Here is a 25802-nt window from a genome sequence, read left to right as displayed (position 1 = left end):
CTGAGAAGAAAATGAAGAGCAGTACTCACCCTAGCTTCTCTAGTGATGTCATTGAGAAAGACTTGCATTTATATAGTACCTTTCATGACCTCAGTGTGTCCTAAAGCTCTTTACAGCCAATGAAGTACCTTTGAAGTGTAGTTACTGTTGTAATGTAGGAAACACAATAGCCAATTTGTGCACGGCAAGCTCCCACAAACAGAAATGTGATAATGACCAGACAATCTGTTTTTGTGATGTTGATTGAGGGATAAATATTGGCCAGGAATAACTTCCCTATTCTTCCAAATAATTCTGTGGAATCTTTTACCTGGGATGGCAGTCAAAGCCTCAATTTAATGTCTCATCTAAAAGACATCGACAACAATATTGTGCTGTCAGCATACATTCTGAGCTCAAGCCCAAAATTGGGGCTTGAACCCACAACTTTCTGATTCAGAGGCAACTGAGCCACAGCTGACACTGGTTAAGGAACACACTCCATTGAATCCAGTTCTTGGTGGAGTGGTGGTGGCACTCCTGGAGCTGACAAACTCTGCAATCTCTCTCCATGCCTGGCAGGCAGAGTTTGGTGCCAACTTCCCACCCCCCTCAACAACCCCGGCTGTGCTGAGGAAAACGAATCTGCTCCTCAGCCTCATCTCTTTGCCAAGCACCTCTAGGGAGTTTTCTGAGCACCTGAAAGCTTGCCTACAACACATGTCATATCATTTCAGAAACAAAAGACGCCCAAAGGGAATGCAATTTCCTTTGAGGGGTACATATCCCACAAACTAATGGAAAAGATATAGAGGAACAAATTTGCAGCAAAATTACAGAAAGGTGCAAAACTATAGAGTAGTAATAATAGGGGACTTTAATTATCCTAATAGAGACTAGAATACTAATAGTGCAAAGGGAAGAGAGGAGAAAGAGTTTCTGAAGTGTGTTCAGGACCATTTTCTTGATCAGTATGTTTCCTGCCCAACAAGGAAGCAGGCATTGCTGGATCTGAATCTGGAGAATGAGGTGGATCAAGTAGATCAAGTGTCAGTGGAGGAACGTTTAGGAAAGAGTGATCATAGTATCATAAGGTTTAGGTTACTTATGGAAAAAGACAAGGAGCAATCTAGAGTAAAACTATTTAATTGGAGGAGGGACAATTTCAGTGGGGTGAGAACGTATTTGTCCCAGGTAAATTGGAATTAAAGATTGTCAGGTAATGTAATGGAACAGTAAGCTGCCTTCAAAGAGGCTGGTGTGCAGTCAAGGTACATTCCCATGAAGGGGAAAGATAGGGCAACTAAAGCCAGAGCTCCATGGATGATGAAAGTGATGGAGAGTAATATGAAGCAGAAAGAGAGTGTGGATGACAGGTATCAGTTTGATAATACAAGTGAGAACCAGGCTGACGATAGAAAGTTCAGAGGGGAAGTGAGGATGGAAATGTGAGGCAAAGAGAAAATATGAGAAGAGACTGATGGCAACATCAAAACTAACAAAAGTCTCTACAGGCAAATAACTAGAAAAAGGGTGGAAAGAGGTGGGGTGGGATAGATTAGGAGCCAAAAAGGGGATCTGTGCATGGGTGCAGAGGACATGGCTGAGGTACTAAATAAGTACTATGCACGTCTTTACCAAAGAAGAAGATGCTGTCAAAGTCATGATGAAAGAGGAGGTAGTTAAGATACTGGATGGGCTAACAATTGTTAAAGAGGGATCAAAAAGACTGTACTTAAAGTGGATAAAGTACCAGGGCCGGATGAGATGCATCCAAGGATACTGAGGGAAGGGAGGGTGGAAATCACAGAGGCACTGGCTGGAATTTTTCAGTCTTCCTTAGACTCAGGGGTGATGCCAGAGGACTGGGGAATTGCAAATGTTACACCCTCACTCAAAAAAGGGTGTAAAGATAAGCCCAGCAACTACAGGCCAGTCAGTTTAACTTAGGTGGTGGGAAAACTTCTAGAAAAAATAATTCGGGACAAAATCAATAGTCACATGGACAAATGTGAGTTAATTAAGGAAAGCCAGCATGGATTTCTTAAGGGAAAATCATGTATAACTAACTTGCTGAAGTTTTTTGAAGTGGTAACAGAGGGGGTTGATGAGGGCAATGCTGTTGATATGGTGTACATGGACTTTGAAAAGGTATTTGATACAGTACCACACAACAAACTTATGAGCAAAGTTATAGCTCATGGAATAAAGGGGACAGTAGCAGGGCGGCGCAGTGGTTAGCACCGCAGCCTCACAGCTCCAGCGACCTGGGTTCAATTCCGGGTACTGCCTGTGTGGAGTTTGCAAGTTCTCCCTGTGTCTGCGTGGGTTTCCTCCGGGTGCTCTGGTTTCCTCCCACAAGCCAAAAGACTTGCAGGTTGATAGGTAAATTGGCCATTAGCAATTGCCCCTAGTGTAGGTAGGTGGTAGGGAAATATAAGGACAGGTGGGGATATGTGGTAGGAATATGGAATTAGTGTGGGATTAGTATAGATGGGTGGTTGATGGTCGGCACAGACTCGGTGAGCTGAAGGGCCTGTTTCAGTGCTGTATCTCTTTAAAAAAAAAGCAACATGGATACGAAATTGGCTGATTGACAGGAAACAAAGACTAGTGGTTAATTGATATTTTTCGGGCTGGAGGAAGGTTTGTAATGGGGTTCCCAGGGATCAGTGTTGGGATCCTTGCTTTTCCTGATACATATTAATGACCTAGACCTTGGTGTGCAGGGCAAAATTTCAAAGTTTGCAGATGATACGAAACTTGGAAGCATTGTGAACTGTGAGGAGGATAGTGTAGAACTTCAAAAGGACATAGACAAGTTGGTGGAATGGGCAGATAGGTGGCAGATGAAGTTCAATGCAGAGAAATGTGAGGTAATTCATTTTGGTAGGAAGAACATGGGGAGACAATATAGAATAAAGGGTACAATTCTAAAGGGGGTGCAGCACAGAGGTACATATGTGCATAAGTCAATGAAGGTGGCAGGACAGGTTGAAAGAGCGGTTAATAAAGCATACAGTATCCTGGGCTTTATTAATAGGGGCATAGAGTACAAGAGCAAGGAAGTTATGTTGAACTTGTATAAGACACTAGTTTGGCCTCAGCTAGAGTATTGTGTCCAATTCTGGGCGCTGCACTTGAGGAAAGACGTGAGGGCATTGGAGAGAGTACAGAAAAGATTACTGAGAATGGTTCCAGGAATGAGGAATTTCAGTTATGAAGATAGATTGGAGAAGTTAGGACTGTTTTTCTTGGAGAAGAGAAGGCTGAGAGGTGATTTGATAGAGGTATTCAAAATCATGAGGGGTCTGGACAGAGTAGATAGAGAGAAACTGTTCCCACTCGTGAAAGGATCGAGAACAAGAGGGCACAAATTTAAAGTATTTCGTAAGAAAAGCAAAAGTGACATGAGAAAAAACTTTTTCACGCAGAAAGTGGTTAAGGTCTGGAATGCGCTGCCTGAGAACATGGTGGAGGCAGGTTCAAATGAAGTATTCAAAAGGACTTCCAAAAGACAGTTATATGAAAAGGAGGAATGTGCAGGGTTATGGGGAGAAGGCGGGGGAATGGAACTGAGGGAGATGCTCTTTCAGGGAGCTGATGTGGACATGATGGGCCAAATGGCCTCCTTCTGCACTGTAACAATTCTGCGTTTGTTCAAAAAAGGGTGTAAGGATAAACCCAGCAACTACAGCCTCGTCAGTTTAACCTCGGTGATGGGAAACGTTTTAGAAATGATAATCTGGGACAAAATTAACAGTCACTTGGACAAGTGTGGATTAATTAAGGAAAGCCAGCACGGTTTAGTTAAAGGTAAATCATGTTTAACTAACTTGATTGCGATTTTTGATGAGGTAACAACGATGGTTGATGAGGGTAATGTGGTTGATGTGATGTACATGAACTTCCAAAAGGCGTTTGATAAACCGCCACAAAACTTGGCAGGAAAGTTGAAGCCCATGGAATAAAAGGGACAGTAGCAGCGTGGATACCAAGTTGGCTGAGTAACAGGAAACAGAGAGTGGTGGTGAATGGTTGTTTTTTGGACCAGAGGAATGTATATGGTGGTGTTCCCCAGGGGTCCATGTTAGGGCCATTGCTTTTCTTGATATATATTAATGGCCTCAACTTGGATGTACAGGGCACAATTTGCAGATGACACATAACTTGGAAGTATTGTGAACTCTGAGGAGGGTAGTGATAGACTTCAAAATGACATAGACAGGCTGGTGGAATGGGTGGACATGGGGCAGATAAAATTTAGTGCTGAGAAGTGTGAAGTGGTACATTTTGGTAGGAAGAACGAGGCAATATAAAACAAAGGGTATAATTCTAAAAGGGGTGCAGGAACAAAGAGACCTGGGGATATCTGTGCCCAAATCGTTGAAGGTAGCAGGGCAGGTTGAGAAAGTAGTTCATAAGGCAAAAGGGATGATGGGCTTTATAAATGGAGGCATAGAGTACAAAAGCAAGGAAGTTCTGATGAATCTTTATAAAACACAGGTTCAGTTTCAACAGGAGAATTGTGTCCAATTCTGGACACTGCATTCTAGGAAGGATGTAAAGGCTTTAGCCATGGTGCAAAAAAGATTTACGAGAATGGTTCTGGGGATGAGGGACATGAATAAACTGGAGAAGGTGGGGTTGTTCTCCTTAGAGAGGAAAACACTGAGAGGAGATTTGAAATGAAAATTGTGAGAGGGCTAGACAGCAGATAGAGAGAAACTGCTCCATTAGCGGAAGGGTCAAGAACCAGGGGACACTGATTTAAAGTGATTGGCAAAAGAAGCAATGGCAACAGGAGGAAAAGCTTTTTTATGCAGTAAGTGGTTAGGATCTGGAATGCACTGCATGAGAGCGTGGTGGAGGCAGAAATAATTTGCAGGGCTATCGGGAAAAGGTGGGTGAGTGGGACTAGCTAAATTGCTCTTGCAGAAAGCTGGCAACTAGACGACGGGCTGAATGACCTTCTGTGTTGTAACCAATCTATGGTTGTAAAGTCGCTTTAAATAAGACTCTGGTTGATCTGGTCCTAGAGGTAGGTGGAATTTCTTGGCAGGTCAGCTAATTCAGTGGGAAATTCACCAGAGAGCCCGAGGAGTTAAAATACCTTGGGTCTGTTCTTGGCTGTAGCTGGTGATGTTTTAAACTGAAATGAAAATTTACCTGCCAAAAATTGACTCGAAGTTAAATTCAGAGTGAGAGAGACAGTAGCAAAGAGAAATAGAAATAGAGACAAAGAGACAAAATGAGTACATTGCAAACATTACACAGTAAACTTGGACTAGCAAGGCTCTTTTTCTGCACACAAGATAGAACACACCATGCTTTTTCTGGTGTACTCCATCGACACTCATGTACTAAGGAAAAAATACAAATTCCCAAACAAAAACACAGGAAAACTGGTGGAGGGTGTGGAGGAAAAACTGAATGAAGAGATAGTAACACAGAGGAATGAATAAGTGTGTTGATATACCACACAAAGTGGTTTGAGACCTGAGTGACTCATGAACGACAGACCCAAGTTATGCTGGCAAATCTGAATTGTTTCCTGGCTGGTTTTTCTCTTTGCGTTCCTTTCCAAAGTCCTTGAATGTGTTGGCACCACCCAAGAATAGTTGGGAGGCGACAACACCAACAGTAACAGTAGCTTCATGTTAAGGTAGTAAAACAGCATTTGTTTAAAATACAGAGATCAATCATCTTCTAAAAGAGGAAAACACAGGGTAAGAATTTAGTCTCACCTGCCATCAGAAGTTGGTTCTCAGGTTTTGTTTTTAATTGGCTGATGAGAGTAATGTGGTTGATGTGGTGTTCATGGACTTCCAAAATATGTTTGATCAAGTGCCACCTAACAGGCTTGTCAGCAAAGTTAATGCCCATGGAATAAAAGGGACACGAGCAGCAGGAATACAAAATTGGCTGAGTGACAGGAAACAGAGAGTAGTGGCGAATGGTTGCTTTTTGGACCAGAGGAAAATATATAGTGGGATCCCCAAAGGTTAGTATTGGGACCCCTCCTTTTCTTGATCTCTATTTATGACCTAGAGTCATAGTCAGAGAGAGATACAGCACTGAAACAGGCCCTTTGGCCCACCGAGTCTGTGCTGACCAACAACCACCCATTTATACTAATCCTACATTAATCCCATATTCCCTATCACATCCTACCACCTACCTACACTAGGGGCAATTTATAATGGCCAATTTACCTATTAACCTGCAAGTCTTTGGCTGTGGGAGGAAACCGGAGCACCCGGCGGAAACCCACGCGGTCACAGGGAGAACTTGCAAACTCCGCACAGGCAGTACCCAGAACTGAACCCGGGTTGCTGGGGCTGTGAGGCTGCGGTGCTAACCACTGCACCACTGTGCCACCTGCTGTGCCACTGTGCTGCCCACTGTGCCACTGTGCCGCCCACTGTGCCGCACTAGACTTCAGTGTACAGGGCACAATTTCAAAATTTGCGAATGACACAAAACCTGGAAGTATTGTGAACTGTGGGGAGGATAGTGATAGAGTTCAAGGGGACATAGACAGGCTGGTGGAAAGGGTGGATAATTGGCAGATGAAATTTAATGCAGAAAAGTTTGAAGTGATTCATTTTGGTAGGAAGAATGAGGGGAGGCAATATAAATTAAAGGGTTTAATTCTAAAGGGGGTGTGGGAGCAGAGGGACCTGGGAGTATATGTGCACAAATTATTGAAGGTTGCAGGGCAGGTTGAGAAAGTGGTTAATAAAGCATATGGGATCCTGGGCTTTATAAATAGGGGCATAGAGCACAAGAACAAGGAAGTTATGATAAACCTGTATAAAGTACTGGTTTATCCTCAACTGGAGCATTGTGTCCAGTTCTAGGCACCACACTTTAGAAAGGATGTTAAGGCTTTAGAGAGGGTGCAGTTACATGGATAGATTGGAGAAGCTGGGACTGTTCTCCTCAAAGAAGAGAAGATTAAGAGAAGTCTTGGTAGAGTGTTCAAAATCATGAGGGGTCTGGACAGAGTAGATAGGAAGAAACTCTTTCCTGTTGATGGAAGGATGCAGAACCAGAGGACACCGATTTAAAGTGATTGGCAAAAAAAGCAACGGCACAAGGAAAAACATTTTTACGCAGTGAGTGGTTAGGATGCACTGTCTGAGAATGTGGTGGAGGCAGATTCGATCAAGGCCTTCAAAAGAGAATTGCATAATTATTTGAAGAGAAAAAAAATTGCAGGGTTACGGAGAAAGGGCGAGGTAGTGGGACTAGCTGAGTTGCTCTTGTAGAGAGCCAGCACAGACATGATGGGCCAAATGGCCCCCTACTGTGTTGTCACCATTCTATGATTCCCTATTATCCCTCCTGAAGCTACTTAAAACAAAACACTTTAAATCAGCATGCTCTCAATTCAATTAGCTGGGTAAGAACAGGGGAGTGAGATTAACTGGATAGCTCTTTCAAAGAGTTGGCACAGGTGTGATGAGCTAAATGGCCTCCCTCTATACTGATTCTAGTTTAGTTTAGAGATACAGCACTGAAACAGGCCCTTCGGCCCACCGAGTCTGTGCCGACCATCAACCACCCGTTTACACTAATCCTACATTCCTATCACATCCCCACCTATCCCTATATATTTCCCTACCACCTACCTATACTAGGGGCAATTTCTAATGGCCAATTTACCTATCAACCTGCAAGTCTTTGGCATGTGGGAGGAAACCGGAGCACCCGGAGGAAACCCACGCAGACACAGGGAGAACTTGCAAACTCCACACAGGCAGTACCCGGAATTGAACCCGGGTCGCTGGAGCTGTGAGGTTGCGGTGCTAACCACTGCGCCACTGTGCCGATTCATTCTATGATTCTACACTTCTGGGCTTACATAGGATCCAGGGTAGAGACAGGTACAATCATGGGCCAGTTACATCTGTGAATGTCAAAACATACTTGAGATTATTGTAAGTTGTGTGCTAAAAAATGTCTTAGCTCACAAATTAATATGATGCTACTGGGGTTGGATCTCTGATTAAAGGAACTGGGTTTTTTAAAGTTGTATGGAAGTCCCTATGACTCATTTTATTTTTACCTTCAAAGTATCTGCAATCCTTCCAAGAGGACTGAAAGGCAAATTATAGAATGAACTGAATAAAATATCAATTTTTTTACCCTCCATCAGTAATTTCTAAATTTGCTACACAATGTTAAATATGCTTTTATGTTCTCCTCTACAATTAAAATGATGGAATATTGGAAATACCTGCCGCTTAGGTTATGATGAGCCAAATCTCATTACACCTTCAGTTTGACCCTTCATCTTCACGTGTCTAAGGATTGCCAGATTTTCTTTTGTTGGGGGAACTCTGCCAGTTTATTTGAAGCTGTTGGTCAGTTTTCTCTCCATTTCTAGTTTGACATGTATGCATTGTGCTGATTTACACCGTAAAACCAAATGATATATTTGTAGTAAGATTAGGCTTTTAAAATTTGCCGAGAATAAATTGAGAGTGATATAAACTCCATTTGTTTTCTCTTTCAATTTGAAAAACAAAGAAAATCTTGCTTGGATTTTTAAAAGCAATCCAAATCCTGATTTGCTCCACTTGCTTTCTGTGGCAATAATTCAGTAATGAGCATTGTTAAAATTGAATCAGTTTTTTCTCATCGGAATGTTATGTACTGTTAAGCATGCATGATTGAAATGGAGTGAGTACACATGCACACGACTAGCACAGTTTTAAATGAAGACTGCCAATAAAATGTCTTGAACCAGCACAACTATCAATATTTTTGCTGGATGTGGAAATAGGATTTGAAAAAGACGTTTTCAATGTTGTCCCATTGGCACAGCATGCTGCGGTACCAGGCTATGTGCAAAAGTTCGAGCCTTGATCCTAGTTCATGTGGAGTGAACAGATTTCAAACAGGACAGTAGCTGGAGTGCTATAATTGGCTGCAGAGCCCCATGTTCCCAGCAGGGGAAATATCAACCAGGTTCTGCTGTCCAGTTCAAAAGTGTACTGTGTGTGGAAATCAGAGGAAGGCAAGGTCTTGGCTGCTATGCACCCTCCCTCAACACAAATGGCCCAGTGACACAGATTGCCCATTCTCATTCATACCATAGCACTGGCAGCTAAGGGAACCATAACTCAAAGCGAATCACTACCCTTTTGAAAGAAAATTAGAAAAAAAAACGTTTTGCTAAGAGGAGAGATTCCTCAGCAACTATTTGCCATCAGCCTGCGATGTCACACTGGTTGTCAAGGAGTGAAATTACACAGGAAATCTACGCGTTTGCTGAGTTTTAAATTAATGCGTTTCACTCATCAAAGTACTGGTTGTGTAGAGGAGTGGTCATTCCTCTCCCAATTAAAAACAATTATGCCAAATTTATGTCATAGCTTTTGAGATTTGCAATTGGGATAGAACCAAATCTCAATGCAAGCCTCCTTCTCCTTCTCAGCACACACACAAGTGTTTCAGTGATAGCACAGTGCAGATATTGCAAGACTCTGCTATTGACATGGAGCGTTGCTGAATGTGAGCTCAGATCTAAGGGAGACCACCAACATTGCAGCCCATGCTTCTGTCTACCAAGACTCTACAAACATTGCAAAGCCTCACAAATTCTGCCCTAAATGTATTATTTAGCTGTTTGCTGGTGTAATGATAGCAATTAATGTACTGTCAGGTCTGAGACCCACTCTGAAGCTGCATTGAGTAGGGCAATAGCCCCATCTCTGCATGTTCTCCTGCTTTCTCTTGCTGAAGAGTGGGAGAAAGAATGAGAAATAAAACAGCAGCTGTAGATGCAATTCCTGCAGACAGGTGGGTTGCGAAGCATCAGTGAGAAGGAGAAACATAGAAAGGACTAGGATAGTGAAGATATATGCATGCCACTTTCACGTTTTACTGAAGGATAAGGCATTGACTTATTTTCATAGCCCTGCTAATGATAGCCATGTTTTCAATGTCTTTTCACATCATTGTGAGTTTGGGAAATGCTGGACTCCACACATGGTGCTCAAATTGTTTGTGGCACTGCTCACCAACATCCCACTGTGATTCTTAATGATCGAAAACAGCTGACAAGATACTAAGTAATGCAAAGGCTACAAGTAGCCAAAAGTACTGAAACTTTGTTGGAATGGTGCTACTTTATTGAGTGTTAAACATCGCTATTAAACTTTTTACAAGCAGTTACTTCACATTACATTAGCAATCCAGTACGAGAGATCAAAAATAAGCTAAAAATAAAAATATTAAAAGTTCTCAACAAGATTCCACCTCCCACTTGTGTAACTAGGTGTGACCCAGAAATCATGGGTTTCACTCCGCTGCCATAATTATGACTTGGTGAGCAGTAATGGCCTTGGACCCATTCGAATTTCTGGGGTCAGCAGCATAAGCATAAGGTTTTGTGGATACCTGTGCCATTTGAGATGGTGCTGGGGTGTCGGATGGCGAGGGGTTGGGGGTGAACTTCAGCATTGTCACATCATTCTATGTTGATGTCAGACGATCATCTTTAAAGTGATCTGTCTTCTTAATGCAACCAGTCACTCTGCAAACAGTTAAGCTACACACCTCAGTTCAAATTCTTCCTTATTGCAAACAATGGCCAGTTAGGAGACTTTTAGACAGCTTGCATTTGTATAGCGCCTTGTCATTTCTCCCCAAAACACACCAAGTGCTCATATGTAATTAATTCCTTTTTCAAGTCCAGCTTTTGTAGTTATATTGGTGAGCTTACGAGCCATTTTGCACACTGAACATCCCACAAACAATAGGATGACTGACCAGATATTATTATTTTTTGCTCTGTTGACTGAGGGAGGAATATTGGCTCTGACTTTGGGACAGCTCCCTGCTCTTCTTTGAAAAAGCCATGGGAACTTTTATGTACACCACAGTGGACATTGACCACAAGTCGTGGGAGTCAGTTGCCAGTGATCGCCAGAGCTGGCAGACAGCCATAAAGGCGGGGCTAAACAGTGGCGAATCAAAGAGACTTAGCAGTTGGCAGGAAAAAAGACAGAAGTGCAAAGAGACTTAGCAGTTGGCAGGAAAAAAGACAGAAGTGCAAGGAGAGAGCCAACTGTGCAACAGCCCCAACAACCAATTTTATCTGCAGCACCTGTGGAAGAGTCTGTCACTCTCCAATTGGCCTTTATAGCTACTCCAGGCACTGCTCCACAATCCACTGACCACCTCTAGGTACTTACCCATTATCTCTTGAGACAAGGAGGCCAAAGAAAGAGCTTAATACTGCTGAAAGCCTAGAAGAGTATACAAAGTGTAGGGGTGAAATTAAAAGAGAAATTAAGGAAGCAAAGAGAGGGCATGAAAAAATACTGGCAAGTAAAATCAAAGAAAATCCATAGATGTTTTGTAAGTACATAAAGAGCAGAGGATAACTAAGGAAACAGCATGGTCTATTAAGGACTAAAAAGCTAAGTTATGTGTGGAGGCGGAGGATGTGGGTAAGGTTCTTAAAGAGTACTTTGTGTCTGTCCTCACAAAAGGGGGGTCTGATGATTATGTCATAGTTAACGAGGAAGAGTGTGAAATATTGGATGGGATAAACATTGTTAGAGAGGAAGTATTAAATAATTTGACTTCTTTGAAAATAGATAAATTGCTGGATGAAATATATCCTAGGTTGTAAAAGAAGTAAGGGAGGAAATTGTGGAGGCTCTGATCATCATATTTCAATCCTCCCTGGCTGCAGGAGTGGTGCTAGAGGATTGAACGACTACCAACATTGTATCATTGTTTAAAAAGGGAGGAAGGGATAAACCAAGTAATTATAGGCCAGTTAGCTTAACTTCAGTTGTGGGCAAATTATTGGAATCAATTCTGAGGGACAGTATGAATTTTCATTTAGAAAGGCATCGATTAATCAAAGAAAGTCAGTATGGATTTGTTAAGGAAAAGTTATGTCTGACTAACTTGATTGAATTTTTTGAGGAGGTGACAAGTAGAGTTAATGAGCGCAGTACACGGATTTTAGCAAGGCTTTTGACAAGGTCCCACATGGCAGTCTGGTCAAAAAAGTAAAAGCCCTTGGGATCCAAGGGCGAATGGCAAATTGGATCCAAAATTGGCTCAGTGGCAAAAAGCACAGGGTAATGGTTGACGGCAGTTTTGTGGCTGGAAGGCAGCTACAGGGTTCTGCAGGGCTCAGTACTTGACCACTTGCTTTTTGTGGTTTATATTAATGATTGAGACTCAAATATAGGGGGCATGATAAAGAAGTTTGCAGATGATAGGAAAATGGGCCGTGTGGTTGACAGTGAGGAGGAAAGCTTTAGACTGCAGGAAGATATAGATGGTCTGGTAAGTTGGCAGAAAAGTAGAATATGGAATTCAATCCGGAGAATTGTGAGGTAATGCATTTTGAGAGGTGCAACAAGGCAAGGGAATACACAACAAATGGGAGGACACTGAGTCGTGTGAAGGAACAGAGCGACCTTGGAGTGAATGTCCACAGATTCTTAAAGGTAGCAGGAGGTCAATAAGGTGGTTAAGAAGCAAATGGCATGCTTTCCTTTATTAGCCGAGGCATGGAATATAAGAGCAGGAAGGTTATGCTAGAACTGTATGCAACACGAGTTAGACCACAGCTTGAATATTGTGTACAGTTCTGCTCACCACATTACAAGAAAGATCTGATTGCACTGGAGAAGGTGCAGAGGAGATTTACAAGGATGTTGCCAGGACTGGAAAATTTTAGCTATGATGAAGGATTGGATAGGTTGGAGATGTTTTCCTTGGAACAGAGGAGGCTGAGGGGTGACTGAATTGAGGTGTGTAAAATTATGAGGGGCCCAGATAGAGTGAATAGGGACGACCTATTTACCTTAGTGGAGGGATCAAAAAATCAGTGGGCATAGATTTAAAGTAATTAGTAGAAGGATTAGCGGGGAGATGAGGAAACATTTTTTTCACCCAGAGGGTGATAGGGACCTGGAACTCACTGCCTGAAAGGGTGATAGAGGCAGAAACTCTCACTATATTTAAAAAGTACTTGGATGTCTACTTGAAGAGCTGTGACCTGCAGGGCTACAGAGCAAGTGCAGGAAGGTGGAATCAGGCTGCGTAGCTCTTTGTCAACCAGCATGGATACGATGGGCTGTATGGCCTCCTTCTGTGTTGTAACTTTTCTATGGTTCTATCCACATTGCTTTGTTTTAGTTTGTCTGAGAGTTCCATTTCTGGGAAAATTTGATCCTCTCTCTGCAACTGAGTTTAGACTGCCTCAAAGTACAGCTCTCAATTCATATTTTTATCGGGGTGGGGGGCGGGGGGAGGTGGTGGTGCTTGGGGTGATTAATTCTTTTACTGCGCATTAATGGCAGCAGTTAGGTGCAGCACCACCTCAATGTAAACATCTGCGCATGTGCGAAACTGATCATCTTTTGCGCACGTGCGACCATCACGACACGGGCCAGCCTGGTCAGGCACACATGCTAATGCACTGTGTATGTGCAGCCACCACTTCCTGCTCTGCATTGTGGCCCCCATGCCAGGAGCAACAGTGGAGGCTGAGTGATTGATGTTCATGGTCATACAGCCTGAGGGCAGCTGCGGGCTATGTCTACATCAGCCCTGGGGTCCGTAGATGGATCCACATTCATAGCCTGCAGCTCAGAGTGCATACCACAATTAAAAGCCAAGATTAACAGAGATGAAAATTTTTAATTGTGATATTAATCCTGATTAATTTTCAAATTTCTTGACAGCCCTACTCTATCTAGATTTATTTCACCAGATTCTATAAGCCAGGCAATGAAATGATTCTGAACCAAAGCAGACCAGGAGGTCCCAGTTTAAATCCCTGACCCAAACTGTTTTTAGCTGGAATGTAGGAAGCAGCAGTCAATGCATTGATCCCTGCTGGAAAGCACATAGAACCACAGAACAATAGAACAATTATGGCACAGAAGGAGGCCATTCAGCCCATCGTGTCCGTGCCTGCCGAAAAAACTAGCCGCCCAATCTAATCCCACCTTCCAGCACCTGATCCAGAGCCTTGCAGGTTACAGCACTTCAGGTGCATGTCCAGGTCCCTTTTAAAAGAATTGAAGGTTTCTGCCTCCACCACCATTCCTGGCAGTGAATTCCAGACACCCACCACCCTCTGGGTGAAAAAGGTTTTCCTCATGTCCCCTCTAATCCTTCTACCAATCACCTTATATCTGTGTCCCCTGGTAACTGACCTCCCCGCCAGAGGAAATAAGTCTTTCCTGTCCACTTTATCTAGGCCCCTCATAATTTTCTACACCCCATTTAAGTCTCCCCTCAGCCTCCTCAGTTCCAGGGAAAACAACCCTAGCCTATCCAATCTTTCCTCATAGCTGCAACTTTCAAGCCCTGGCAACATCCTTGTAAATCTCTTCTGTACTGTCTCCAGAGCAATTATGTCCTTTCTGTAATGTGGTGACCAGAACTGCACGCAATACTCCAGCTGTGGCCTAACCAGCATTTTGTACAGTTCCAGCATTACATCCCTGCTTTTGTACTCTATACCTCAGCCAACATTGAGCCCTGTGGAACGCCACTGGAAACAGCTTTCCATTCGCAAAAACATCCGGTGACTACTATCCTTTGTTTCCTGTCCCTGAGCCAATTCTGGATCCAACCTGCCACATTCCCCTGTATCCCATCGGCTTTCATTTTACTGACCAGTCTGCCATGCGGGACCTTGTCAAATTCCTTACTAAAATCCATGTAGACCACATCCACTGCACTACCATCATCAATCCTCCTCGTCACTTCCTCAAAAAACTCAATCAAGTTAGTAAGACACAATCTTCCCCTAACAAATCCATGCTGGGTATCCCTGATTAATCTGTGCCTTTCTAAATGGCAGTTTATACTGTCTCTCAGAATTGATTCTAACAATTTACCCACCACCGAGGTCAGACTGACTGGCCTATAATTATTTGGCCTATCCCTCGCACCCTTTTTAAATGATGGTACAACGTTCGCAGACCTCCAATCATTTGGTACCACGCCTGTATGTAGTGAGGATTTGAAAATGATTCTCAGCACATCCATTATTTCCTCCCTGGCTTCCTTTAACAACCTGGGATGCAATCCATATGGTCCTGGAGATTTATCCACTTTCAAGGATGTCAGACCCTCTAGTACTTCCTTTCTCATTATGCTTATTGTATCTAATATTTCACACTCCTCATTTTTAACTACAATGTCTGCATCAACCCTCTCCTTTGTGAAGACAGAGACAAAAAACTCATTAAGAACCCTGCTCACATCTTCTGCATCCATGCACAAGTTCCCTTGTGCATCTCTGATAGGCCCTACCCTTTCCTTAGTTATCCTCTTGCTCTTAATGTACTGATAAAACATCTTCGGATTTTCCTTGATTTTACCTGTCAATAATTTTTCATGTCCTCTCTTTGCTTTTCTGATTTCCTTTTTTACTTCACCCCTACACTTTCTATACTCCTCTAGGCTTACTAAAGTATAAGATATTTGTGATCGTCATAAGCTTTCTTTTTCTGCTTTAACTTACCAGGGGGCTCTAGATTTGGCAGTACCACCCTTAATCTTTGTTGGGACATGCCTACCCTTTGCCTGTAGTATCTTGCTTTTGAATGCCTCCCACTGGTTTGACACTGATTTTCCTTCAAGTTGCTGTATCCAGTCCACTTTCGCCAGGTCACCTCTCAGCTTTGTAAAATTTGCCTTCGCCCAATTTAGAACCTTTGCTCCTATTTTATCATTGTCGTTTTCCGTGATTGTACTAAAACTAACTGTATTATGGTCACTGTCTCCAAAATGGTCACCCATTGTTACTTCATCCACTAGCCCAGCTTCATTACCGAAGACTAAATCTAGAATTGCGCCCCATCTCATTGGGCTTGTTCCTTGCTGGCTAAAAAGTTGTCTTGAATGCAGTTCAAGAATTTCGTCCCCTTTGTGCCCTTCACACTGCTTGTGTCCCAGTTGATATTGGTGTAGTTGAGATAAAACAGAAAATGCTGGAAAATACTCAGCAGGTCAAAGCAGCATCTGCGGAGAAAGAAACTTTATATCCACTATGTTTCTCTCTCTACAGTTACTGTCTGATCTGCTGAGTATTTCCAGTGTTCTCTGTTTTTATTTCAAATTTCCAGCACTCACAGCATAATGCTTTTTCAGTGTCTTTGAGTGTTGTGTGAGGGACAGGATCAAATTCAACTGTGACTGAATCGACTGGGGTCATTCACTGTCAAGATGCAGCAAGACTAACACAACAAAGGGTCACTGGAGATGGTGGTAGAAGCACTTGGAGGGTGTTTTTGAGAATTTTGTAAACACAGGGTTAATGCCATATTGTCTTTTTCATATACAACAGTGTTGGATCTGTACCTGTGCAGATGAAGCTTGGCAACCCGCCATAGATTAAGTCATCGTTGTCTGGTAGAATAAAAGGACATCGGGCCTGGACTTCCAGGCAGTATTGCTTACAAGGAATCCTGCGAGGACACAGAAGCTGTGTAGCTTTGAAATACTCTGAGCACAGCCATGCTTTGTAGACTGCCTAAAAAAACAAGGGAGGGGAGATTTGGGTTGGGGGTTCGAGGTTAGAGAAAGAAAAAAACACACATTTAACAGGAGTAGATAAATATTATGACATTTGGATGATTTGATGCAATTCATTTAAAAGCATTCACAATGTATAAACAAGATTGAACTATTAAACTGTCAATAAGCCAGCTATGCCCCTTATTTTTCTCTTATTCTCCAACACCTGTTCTAATTTCCCTGCTTGCCATTACATCCAAGAGCAGTAAAGTATGCCAGTTCCTCAAACAGTTTACAACCTGACACAATTACTTTTCCTCAGCTTTCATTTTAGTGGTTTCCAAAAATAAATTTCCAAGTGTTTTTGATAATCATTGCCAGTAAGAGAAACTGATTGTGATTTGTGTTGGGTCACAAAGCTGAAACTTAATGTGATAAATTGAAGTGTTTATTTTTTGTGTTGTTGGAGAAAATTCCTCTTTTTAATGTGTTTTATTCCTCCACTGTAGATTTTCTGCATCATGAACCAGAGGCAGAGGAGTGACCTTTATCCAGGATTCCACCAATGCAGCTCTGAAATTGAGAAGAATGAAAATGGCCTGCACTTGCTCATTCTCTTGCACTTTCCTTCCTTTGCTCTCTCTTTCCCTGTGGAGATGTGTATCACTTTACCCTGTCTTTGTTTCAGAACAGTTCCCAACTATTGGACCTTGTCCGTCACAATCCAGACACTGTGGGAGGCAATTTTCAACTTCTGTGCAAATCTGGTGGCCAGCAGAAAGGAGTCCACTATCCCCACACATTGGCACCAATGGGAGGTCTGAACCATTTTCACGGTTGGAGCTGATCCGGAAGAAAGTGCTTAAAATGATGGGAGAGGCATTCCACAGGGTAAGGGTGCAAGAAAGGAAAGGTAGCAGGCCGCAAGTTTTCTATGTGGCCAGAAGGAGCAATCATAGTCCTCTTGGCTCTAGGAATATCCTATAGAAAACTTACCTGTGCTGTTTCTGGAGCAGCCTCCCGTAACCCCTTTATGAACTGCTGGTTAGGTTGCTCCACATCCAATACCAATGGGTACAGCATGCATGGTTTGCCCATTGGTAGGCGAAAATTGCATCCAAGTCCTGCAGAGGACCCTGATTTAAATGTAGAAATAAGGCTGTATTAGGCAGAATTACTGGTCGCCCATTTTGAGGCCGACTCAAAATTCGAATCGGGCAGCCAGCAGGTAGAAGATTTCTTGTCTGCCTATTGTCTAGTTTTCAGCATGATGGGTCAGAAGGTAGACAAAAACGCCCCCTGTATATTTTATCTGATGGGCTCTTGCAGGTTACGTGATTTTGAATGAATATCCCCATTATACTAAATAGCACACTGTACACCTCCTGCATTGTCTATTACTTTGCCAGATAGAATTTGAGCACACAGTTCAAAACCTTTACAGCATTTACTGATAATTTAAAGAGCATAGCAAAGTATAAAACGATTTAAGAATAGATAACTATCAAATGCCATCATAACTTTCCTTCACAGAGATCATAAGGGGCCAACATGTTATCCAAAACTTTTACCAAGACAAGACTTGAGAATTTTGTAAGTTCAGCTCAAACATTTCACCAAACACTCCATCATCAGTGTAGCTTTTGGGCTGCTTGGAAGTTGTTCTGTCCCAGGATTCAGCCAAGTTTCCCAGGGGATCTTTTCCGTGAACAGGAAATGGCCTCAATTTTCTAAACCACATTTCTATACGATGGCTGTATTTATCAAATTACTTGCAATATATTACAAAAACACAAAAGTATGCTAATGAATTTCTTGCCATAAACCATCCTAAATCAAATAGCAGGCACACAGGTTTGAACACAACTGATCTGAAATGTTTATACACCTCCAGCCAACAATTAAACAATTCCATGCTAATCATAAATTTGCACTTGAAATCATTAACCTGTTTCAATTACCAGAAGAAGGTACAACTTCTGGTTCTCCAGGCTGAGGTGGATGCTGTAAGTCATTTTGGATTTCAGAGCAGGAAACACTAGTTCATTATTCACATCTACGTTATGACTAAAATTTATGAGCAGAGGAAAATATTCCTCAGACGATTTGGAAATTTGTGTTACACATATTTAATAGATCAGCAAGAGGAGACTGAAAATAATGATGTTATAGTATATCTCCAGTGTATCTTAAAGCTTCTGGGAAGACAAGAATTACCAGAGATTGAGTGGGCCCATTGCTATCTGCAGCAACAACCAAGTTCCACAAAAAGTGGCCATGATTATTATCTTAGACTCGAAGATAAGTGGTTGATTCCAGAGGAAGCAGAGGAGAAAGATGACCTAAGGCTCGGTTGTGCTCATTTGAAAATTTTCCTTGACATGAGCAGCAGAAATGCTGGTATGATAATCCATTCTGAAATGTGCATTCAAAATGACCCCTTCCATCTGCCCATCTGACATTTGCTGAAGGGCCTTTTATAAGATCCTTCTATCCTTGGAATAAAAATGTACTTAACACAGTATTCGTGGATTTACTAAATCTGTTAAAAAAGCCTGTAAATGCTAGGCAACCTGCTTACATGATATACCAGACTGTAGACTGTGGTTTGAGGTTTGGACTTAAGAGTTTACTCAGGAGATAGCTCACAGGCATCACTAATTTGGGGTGAAACAGAAGAATAAAAGAAACTCAGATAGCTAGTGAATTAACTTGGTTCTTTCAGTATTCCTATTCACGGAAAAGAAAAAGATCGGGCTTTTTTTTATTCGTCCATGGGATGTTGCCAATCCCTAATTGCCCTTGAACTGAGTGGTTTGCTAGACCATTTCCAAGAGCACTTAAGAGTTAAACATATTGCTGTGGGTCTGGAGTCACATGTAGGCCAGACCAGGTTAAGGATAGCAGACTTCCTCGCCTAAAGGGCATTATGAACCAGGGCTTTTATGGCAATCAATGACAGTTTCATATTGAGACTAGCTTTCAATTCCCAATTTTTATTAATGAATTGAATTTATAAATTAATTGAATTTAAATTCCACCATCTGCCATGGCCCAGGGCATTAGCTGGGGCCTCTGGATTACTAGCTCACTGACATTACCACTATGCCATTGTCACCACACTGCCAAGCACTGTTTGCGTTCCACAGATTGGAAGATTTGGTCTTGATGAATTTTATTTTAAGATAGACGCTTTGTTTCTGGGTGAAGGCGCAGAGACTCATGTCTGATTTAATGGAATCAATCCTGGGGACTGAGATACAGAGCCAAAAGTTTATCCTGGGAATATTTTGCACAGCAAGAAAGAAAGGAAGGACTTGCATTTATATAATGCCTTCCACATCCTAAGGATATCCTAAAGCGCTTTACAACCAATGAAGTATTTCTGATGTAGGAAACACAGCAGCCAATTGTGCACAGCAAGCTCCCACAAACAGCAATGAGATAATGATCAGAAAATCTGTTTTAGCTTGCTTGCAAATTAAAAGAATTTGTATGTAGGGAGAGGATTTGAATCTAGGGAGAGGCTGGGAGGGTCCTTGGCAAATATTAGGCTAGTTTAATGAGTCTGTATAAAAAGGGAAGCTGTGAAATATTTGATGCCCACTTCACTAAATTAAAAACCATTTACTTCAATTTATGTTGATTGGCTTCATTTTCAATCACAAAATGCCTCCAATGCTATTTTATTTACAGTGCTTAATTTGGATTACTGCATCTCTAAAATTATAGCCGCCTGCTGTACACTTTTGCATGTGGCGAGGACTCAGAATGCAGCAGGGTAGGGGAGGCTCAGAAATGTGACAAAGAGACTGAATCTCAGCAGCTGCTGGCTTCACTGTAGCAGCAACAAGCTTGAGAAATCCATCAGTGGCTACTGCAGAACTAATTCTCTTAAAGTGTGAATGCCCCAAAACAAGCATTCCTATATTGCATTCCTCTTGAACTGTTGCAGCCACTGTGCATAACATCATGAACCCATAATGTAGTTCACCCACCAGAAAGACAGATCCAGTCATATGCTCCAGGAGAAATGTCTAAATGACAAGAAGGAACTCTCATTAACAAGTTAAAATGCAAATATGAAAAAGTTATCGATGAAAATAGGTGCTTCCTGTGTGGTCTGCTCTTTCAATCCACAGTGCTTCCCCTTGGTGACAATGTGTGGTGTGAGTCTGTTGATCATTATCCCAGGTGCTACCATCGTGGGAGAAGGAAGCGGGATAGCTGGCTGTTGGCTTTCCCTGAGAATTTCCTGGGAGGGGTACAGCTGACTACATCCTTAAGCAGGATCGGAAGATGTCCATAAAACTGCAGCACTTATGTTGCATTGGTGTGTGCCTAATCCTGCTTGCCTTCTGGCTCTGTGAGAGTCCTTTGCATTGGCAGCTGAGTGATATGGATGATGACACCTCCTTTATCCATCCCTCCTGTGTTTTTGAGTATCTGCTTGGTGACAGACCAGAGTTACTGAGCTTATGGAAGTCCTGTGTAAGTGTCCCATGCCGAACATCCCTCAAAATTAAGTACAAACCATTTCATGGAGATCATAACATCAGTTATAGTGCACTTAAGAAAGTTCTACAGCTGCGCTTAGAAACTGTGTTGGGGAGCCCCCTTGAAGATCCCCTGGTGGGGTTACCTGCTCCCAGGGTGGCCTGCAGTTCTGCGATACAGTCAAATATCATTATAAATATAAAGGCAGTGGACTCTTCCATACTCACCATCATAGTGTGAAAGTTCTTTGCACCCTTTCAGAGGACTCCAGGATTTAATAATATTCAGCAGGTACCCTTTTTTTGTAGCCAAGTCCTAGATGGTACCAGCTGCTGATCTCAACATCTGAAGGCAGACAGGAGCTGGTGCTCAGCCCTATTTTCTGTTGCTGCTCTGTTGTCACTTCCATTTGCTCCTCTTCACCCTACTCTGTGTTTCATCCAGTGTTCCTGCTTCACCTTTTCCTCTGGAGTGGCTAGTTCTGGACTAATGCTGGCTGCAGGTGGAGTGAATGATCCAGCATGGAGTGAAGTGGATGAGCACTCCACTTCTGGCCCTGTGTCTTGTAATCCCTCAGGCAGCTCCATCGAAACACAAAGAGAAAAAGCGCATTTTGAAACCTGTAAGTCCCCCCTTGGAACACAATAGATCTGGGTCTGACGCGGTGATAGGAGTTACGTTGTCTATTGCCAGAAAGCGTGAGTGAAGGGACTATTTCCTTGAGGGAAGCAAAAGATGGCAGAATGGGTACTAGCCTTCAGATTCAGGCCTGCATGAGTGCATTCAACGGGCTCATGGGGTGGTTGATGCAAAATGCCCAGGGTGAGTTTTCCCAGACGTATGCAGGGCATGAGATTTGATGTGCCCACTTTAGTTTTCAAATTTTCCCTTTTATTGTGAGCTTCCTCTGCCTGCAATTTAAAAGAGATTGATGAAGTGCTGATTGCTTCCCAAGGCCTGCCAGAGCTATGAAATTAACAATTAAATGTTTCAAAACAAGAGGGCAAATACATGCCGCATGCAGGTGGATATTGGGGAAATGTTTCATGTTTGACAGCATCAAGCAGTGAGAGGTATGTAAAGAAGGTGACATGTATCATACATGTATTTGGGTTATATTATGCTCGTGTTTGAAACGGCAAAGATAAGGAAGCATCCCATATGACTATTTAGCTGGGTAAAGGGAACTCTGTGTTGCAGGCATGTCGTTGCAGACACTGTAAAGTGCAGCAATAACTTACCGTGGCAAACTTCCTTAGGGTGTTGAAGTTCTTTTTCATCTGTGAGAGTGATCTCTTGATTGCAGAGACCGCATGAACCTACTTCATGACCATTGCTCTGACTCCAACTTGGTGGGGTGAATGGTTCCCACACCCAAAAATAGTATGTATCCTCGCTGATTTCTTGCTCAGCATGACTTCCACAGTTGTGTTGGCAGCGCAATTACCCTGTCCCTGGAGCACGAGGGGATCTCCCCAGAAAAGCTGTCTGCCCCCCACCGCCCCCACCCCCCCCTCCGCAATAGAGGATCGGGAGGGAAGCCCGGAGCAGGGAGCAATGTTCCCTTTAAAATGTAGTTTTTCTGTCCAGACTGTTTTTTTCAGTCTGTGACCCCTTCTAATTTTTTTGTGTGGCCATGCACGCACATTATTTATCAAAGAACGAGGCCTGCACCGTACCTTTTAGGCTGCTGCGAGGCCGTGCATCCACACAGTTTGACAGGAACATTGGCAGGAAGGCCCAAGATTTCCTTATGGAACTTGGAGGAGCACTTCAGCTCCTTCTGCCACATAAGGAAACCAAGGAAATGTTTTACTAACTCTTCTGGGCCTCTTCTGGCTTGCCACGAAATTTCATTGACATGATTGCCTCAATTGGCCATTAAAATTTCCTCGTGTCCCTAGGTATGTCCAGTAGACACTCTAGCTGAGAGGGTATGCTGGTCCTGAACATGGGAGTAATGTGTGCCTAGGGTACTTACCAATTCCTCAGCAAGGCTCAGAGCCCGGGTTCTGTTGAGGACTTGCCAGCACTGATACATGCAGCTTGCTATGTCAATGAACTACTGGCATTGGCCACAGAGGCCAACAGTGCCTTATCTCTCTCTCACTTTTTCCTTGAGGAGAAAAGAGCACACAATGCCAGGGAGTGGCACACTGGAGGAGGACTGCTCTGTCTCCATATTGCTACTCCCATGGAGGAGGGGGTGATGGAAATTGCTAGAGGGTGGCCTTGTAGAATTTAGTCAGGGATGGAGAGATGGGTATACCTGGAGGAGAGAGTGAAAAGATATTGCAATCTGTAGATGAAGGGTGTGGAGTGCACTCCTCTTGTCCGACAGCATGCCAAAGATTCAGCTTCACTGGGAAGCCTCAGCACTGCAGAGGCTTCTGTCCTGCAAGACTAGTTCTCATGATTTCCTCTTGTGTCTCCCACAGGTTCTGGTATGGAGGAGGAACACCTGAGTCCTGTCAAGGCACTGGGGCATCGCTGGAAATCGAGGCAGCAGAGCCAGCACCATCACATCTTACAAGCACATCATCCACCAGCGCAGATAATCTCACATCGGTGGGTCCTCATGCATCATAGATAGGTTGGCAATGGGTGAAGAGCACCGCACTATTGTGCAGGAAGAGGCAGCTGTGGGCAGTCCCCCTTGGAGGACAAACACAGCCATGCTCACTTGGGCACAGATGCAAGGCCTTGGGAGTCACAAGTAAGGAGGCTCTACTTAGACCAGCAAGAAGAGATGTGTACCTACATGTCGGAGTTCCTTGCGGCAGTGCAGGGTCAGGGGCTGAGAATGGAGGAGTTTGTTCTGCTCCTGTGTGCCACTATGGCTCAGGGCTTCGAACGTATGAGATCCTCCATTGATAGAGTGGTCAACCTCATGGAGAGCCAAATGCAGCACCATTCGGAGTGGATGCAGGAGCAGTGCACTGACATGCACAGAAAGCATACAGCGCTCTGTAGCTTTGACCGGTCAGTAGATCTGATGGCACAAAGATGTTTGAAGTGGAGGCCAGTTGTGTCCCAGATGGCGGTCACCTCCAGCCATCAGGAGCGGCAGCCAAGGGCTGAGGTAATCACTGAAGAGGATGAGAGAGCCCCCTCCTCACAGGGTGCCATCAACATCATCGACCTCCTTGGCCCCTCTGACTGAGGGACCATCTATGCAGCAGGGCCCTGTGAAGGAGGCTCCCTCTGCACTGACACTGATGCAGGAGCCTCTGGAGGTGCCCCTGCTGGGAGCTCCATGATAAGGACGGCTGCCACGTGCATCTCAGCCGCAAGCAGAGACAAGCAAGTAGGCTGCCTCCACCTCACCTGAGGCCACAAGGGGAGCACTGCATAGAAATGGCCAATAGTGGAGGCCACCGCATCGGTCAGAGCACTGAATGGTTCACTGGAGTTTGTTTCACTTGTACATGTGCACTTTGTTACTTTTGGAAGACACTGTAAATATTAACACATGACTCCAGATGTGTCAGCTTCCATTCTTTAAAGGTGAAACCTGAAAACGGGGAAGAAGTGGTGAAGGGAAGCAGAGGTCTTTGAAGGTGGACAGTGAAACCTCTGGACAGATGTGCTTCATTCATTGGCAGTAAGAATGGATCCATTCATGGCTGTGTCTTCAATGGAAGTGTTCTCATAGACAGCTCAAAGTGAATTCCAGAGCATGCTGTCATCCTAGGTGAGAAGGGCTCAGCTGAAATGATCCCCGACATTGATGAAATCCTGATGAGACCCTCGAGTCCTGCATTGGGCCTGGCCACCTCCCAGGGCAGCCAGAGCACCTCTCGGTTCTGCATCTGCCTCTTCCTCCAATGAGTTGTGTCATTCTGGGGCCTCACCTTCTTCAAAGTCCACACCTCTTTGGAGGGCCATGTTATGCTGAGTCCCTTGCAGAAGTGTACTGCAGGGTGCCCTAATTGCATCTTCAGAAGCCCAATGGCCTCCCTGATGGTGAGAAGCTGGCTTTGCTTCTCATACCTCTGTGGCTCTGTCTCGGGGTCACGTAAAGGGTCAAGTAGCCATCTCGTCAAGGGATAACCTTTGTCCCCTAGAATCCATCCACAGAGTTTGGGAGGTGGAACGAAGGGCTGCAGCACCCCGCACTGCTGGAGGATGAAGGAGTCATAGCAGCTGCCAGGAAAGCAAGTACACACAGGGTGGAAGCTCTTATTGTAGTCACAGACCAGCTGAACTTTGAGGGAGTGGAAGCCCTTCCTGTTGATGAATCTCACTGGCCAGTCACTCGGTGCATCGATGGCCACATGGATGCTGTTGATTACATTCTGCACTTGGGGGAATCAATCAATGGAGGTGAATCCAACTGCCCTTTGTGCCTGCGAGGGCCCATCTGCTTGAATGTGTACGGACTGCCCTACTTTGCAAATAGGACATCATTCACCAGTGATATGCAATTGCGTGTTGCCACTTGAGAGATGCCACCAAGGTCTGTAGCTGATCCTTGCAAGGAGCCACAGCTGAAGAAGTCCAAGACCACAGTGACTTTCCTGGCTACTGGCAGGGCATGGTGAACAGTGCTGCAAGGTGTGAGATCTTCCACAATGAGGGCACAAATCTCAGTGACCATCTGCCTGGATAGGTGTTGTCTCCTGCAGCACTGATTCTTCACCATGTCCACGTAGCTGCGTCACCTAATGCTAAAGGTATGGCCTCCATTGCCTTTCTGCCCTTGTTCCTCTCCTCTGCCCTCCTCATCCCTGCGGGCCTGCCTCTGGCTGCTGAGGATGTTGATTCTCATCGCCACTGGACCTGAGAACCTGATCTGAGAACCA

At 43.8% G+C, this 25802-nt stretch overlaps 1 protein-coding gene across 1 annotated transcript in view; it reads right to left on the bottom strand.

Annotated features, from left to right (window-relative positions):
- The window catches only part of LOC137377852 (NALCN channel auxiliary factor 2-like), a 369226-nt gene that overhangs the window by 15918 nt on the left and 327506 nt on the right, over positions 1-25802 (bottom strand). The window contains exon 2 of the mRNA XM_068047922.1: positions 16345-16516. Coding sequence (XP_067904023.1) covers positions 16345-16516 — 172 coding nt within the window. The remainder of the gene's footprint in view (positions 1-16344; positions 16517-25802) is intronic.

This window comes from Heterodontus francisci, chromosome 15, assembly GCF_036365525.1.
Source record: "Heterodontus francisci isolate sHetFra1 chromosome 15, sHetFra1.hap1, whole genome shotgun sequence".
Lineage (NCBI taxonomy): Eukaryota > Metazoa > Chordata > Chondrichthyes > Heterodontiformes > Heterodontidae > Heterodontus > Heterodontus francisci.
Note: the sequence above shows the minus strand (reverse complement) of the source record. Positions and strands in the feature narration are given on the sequence as shown.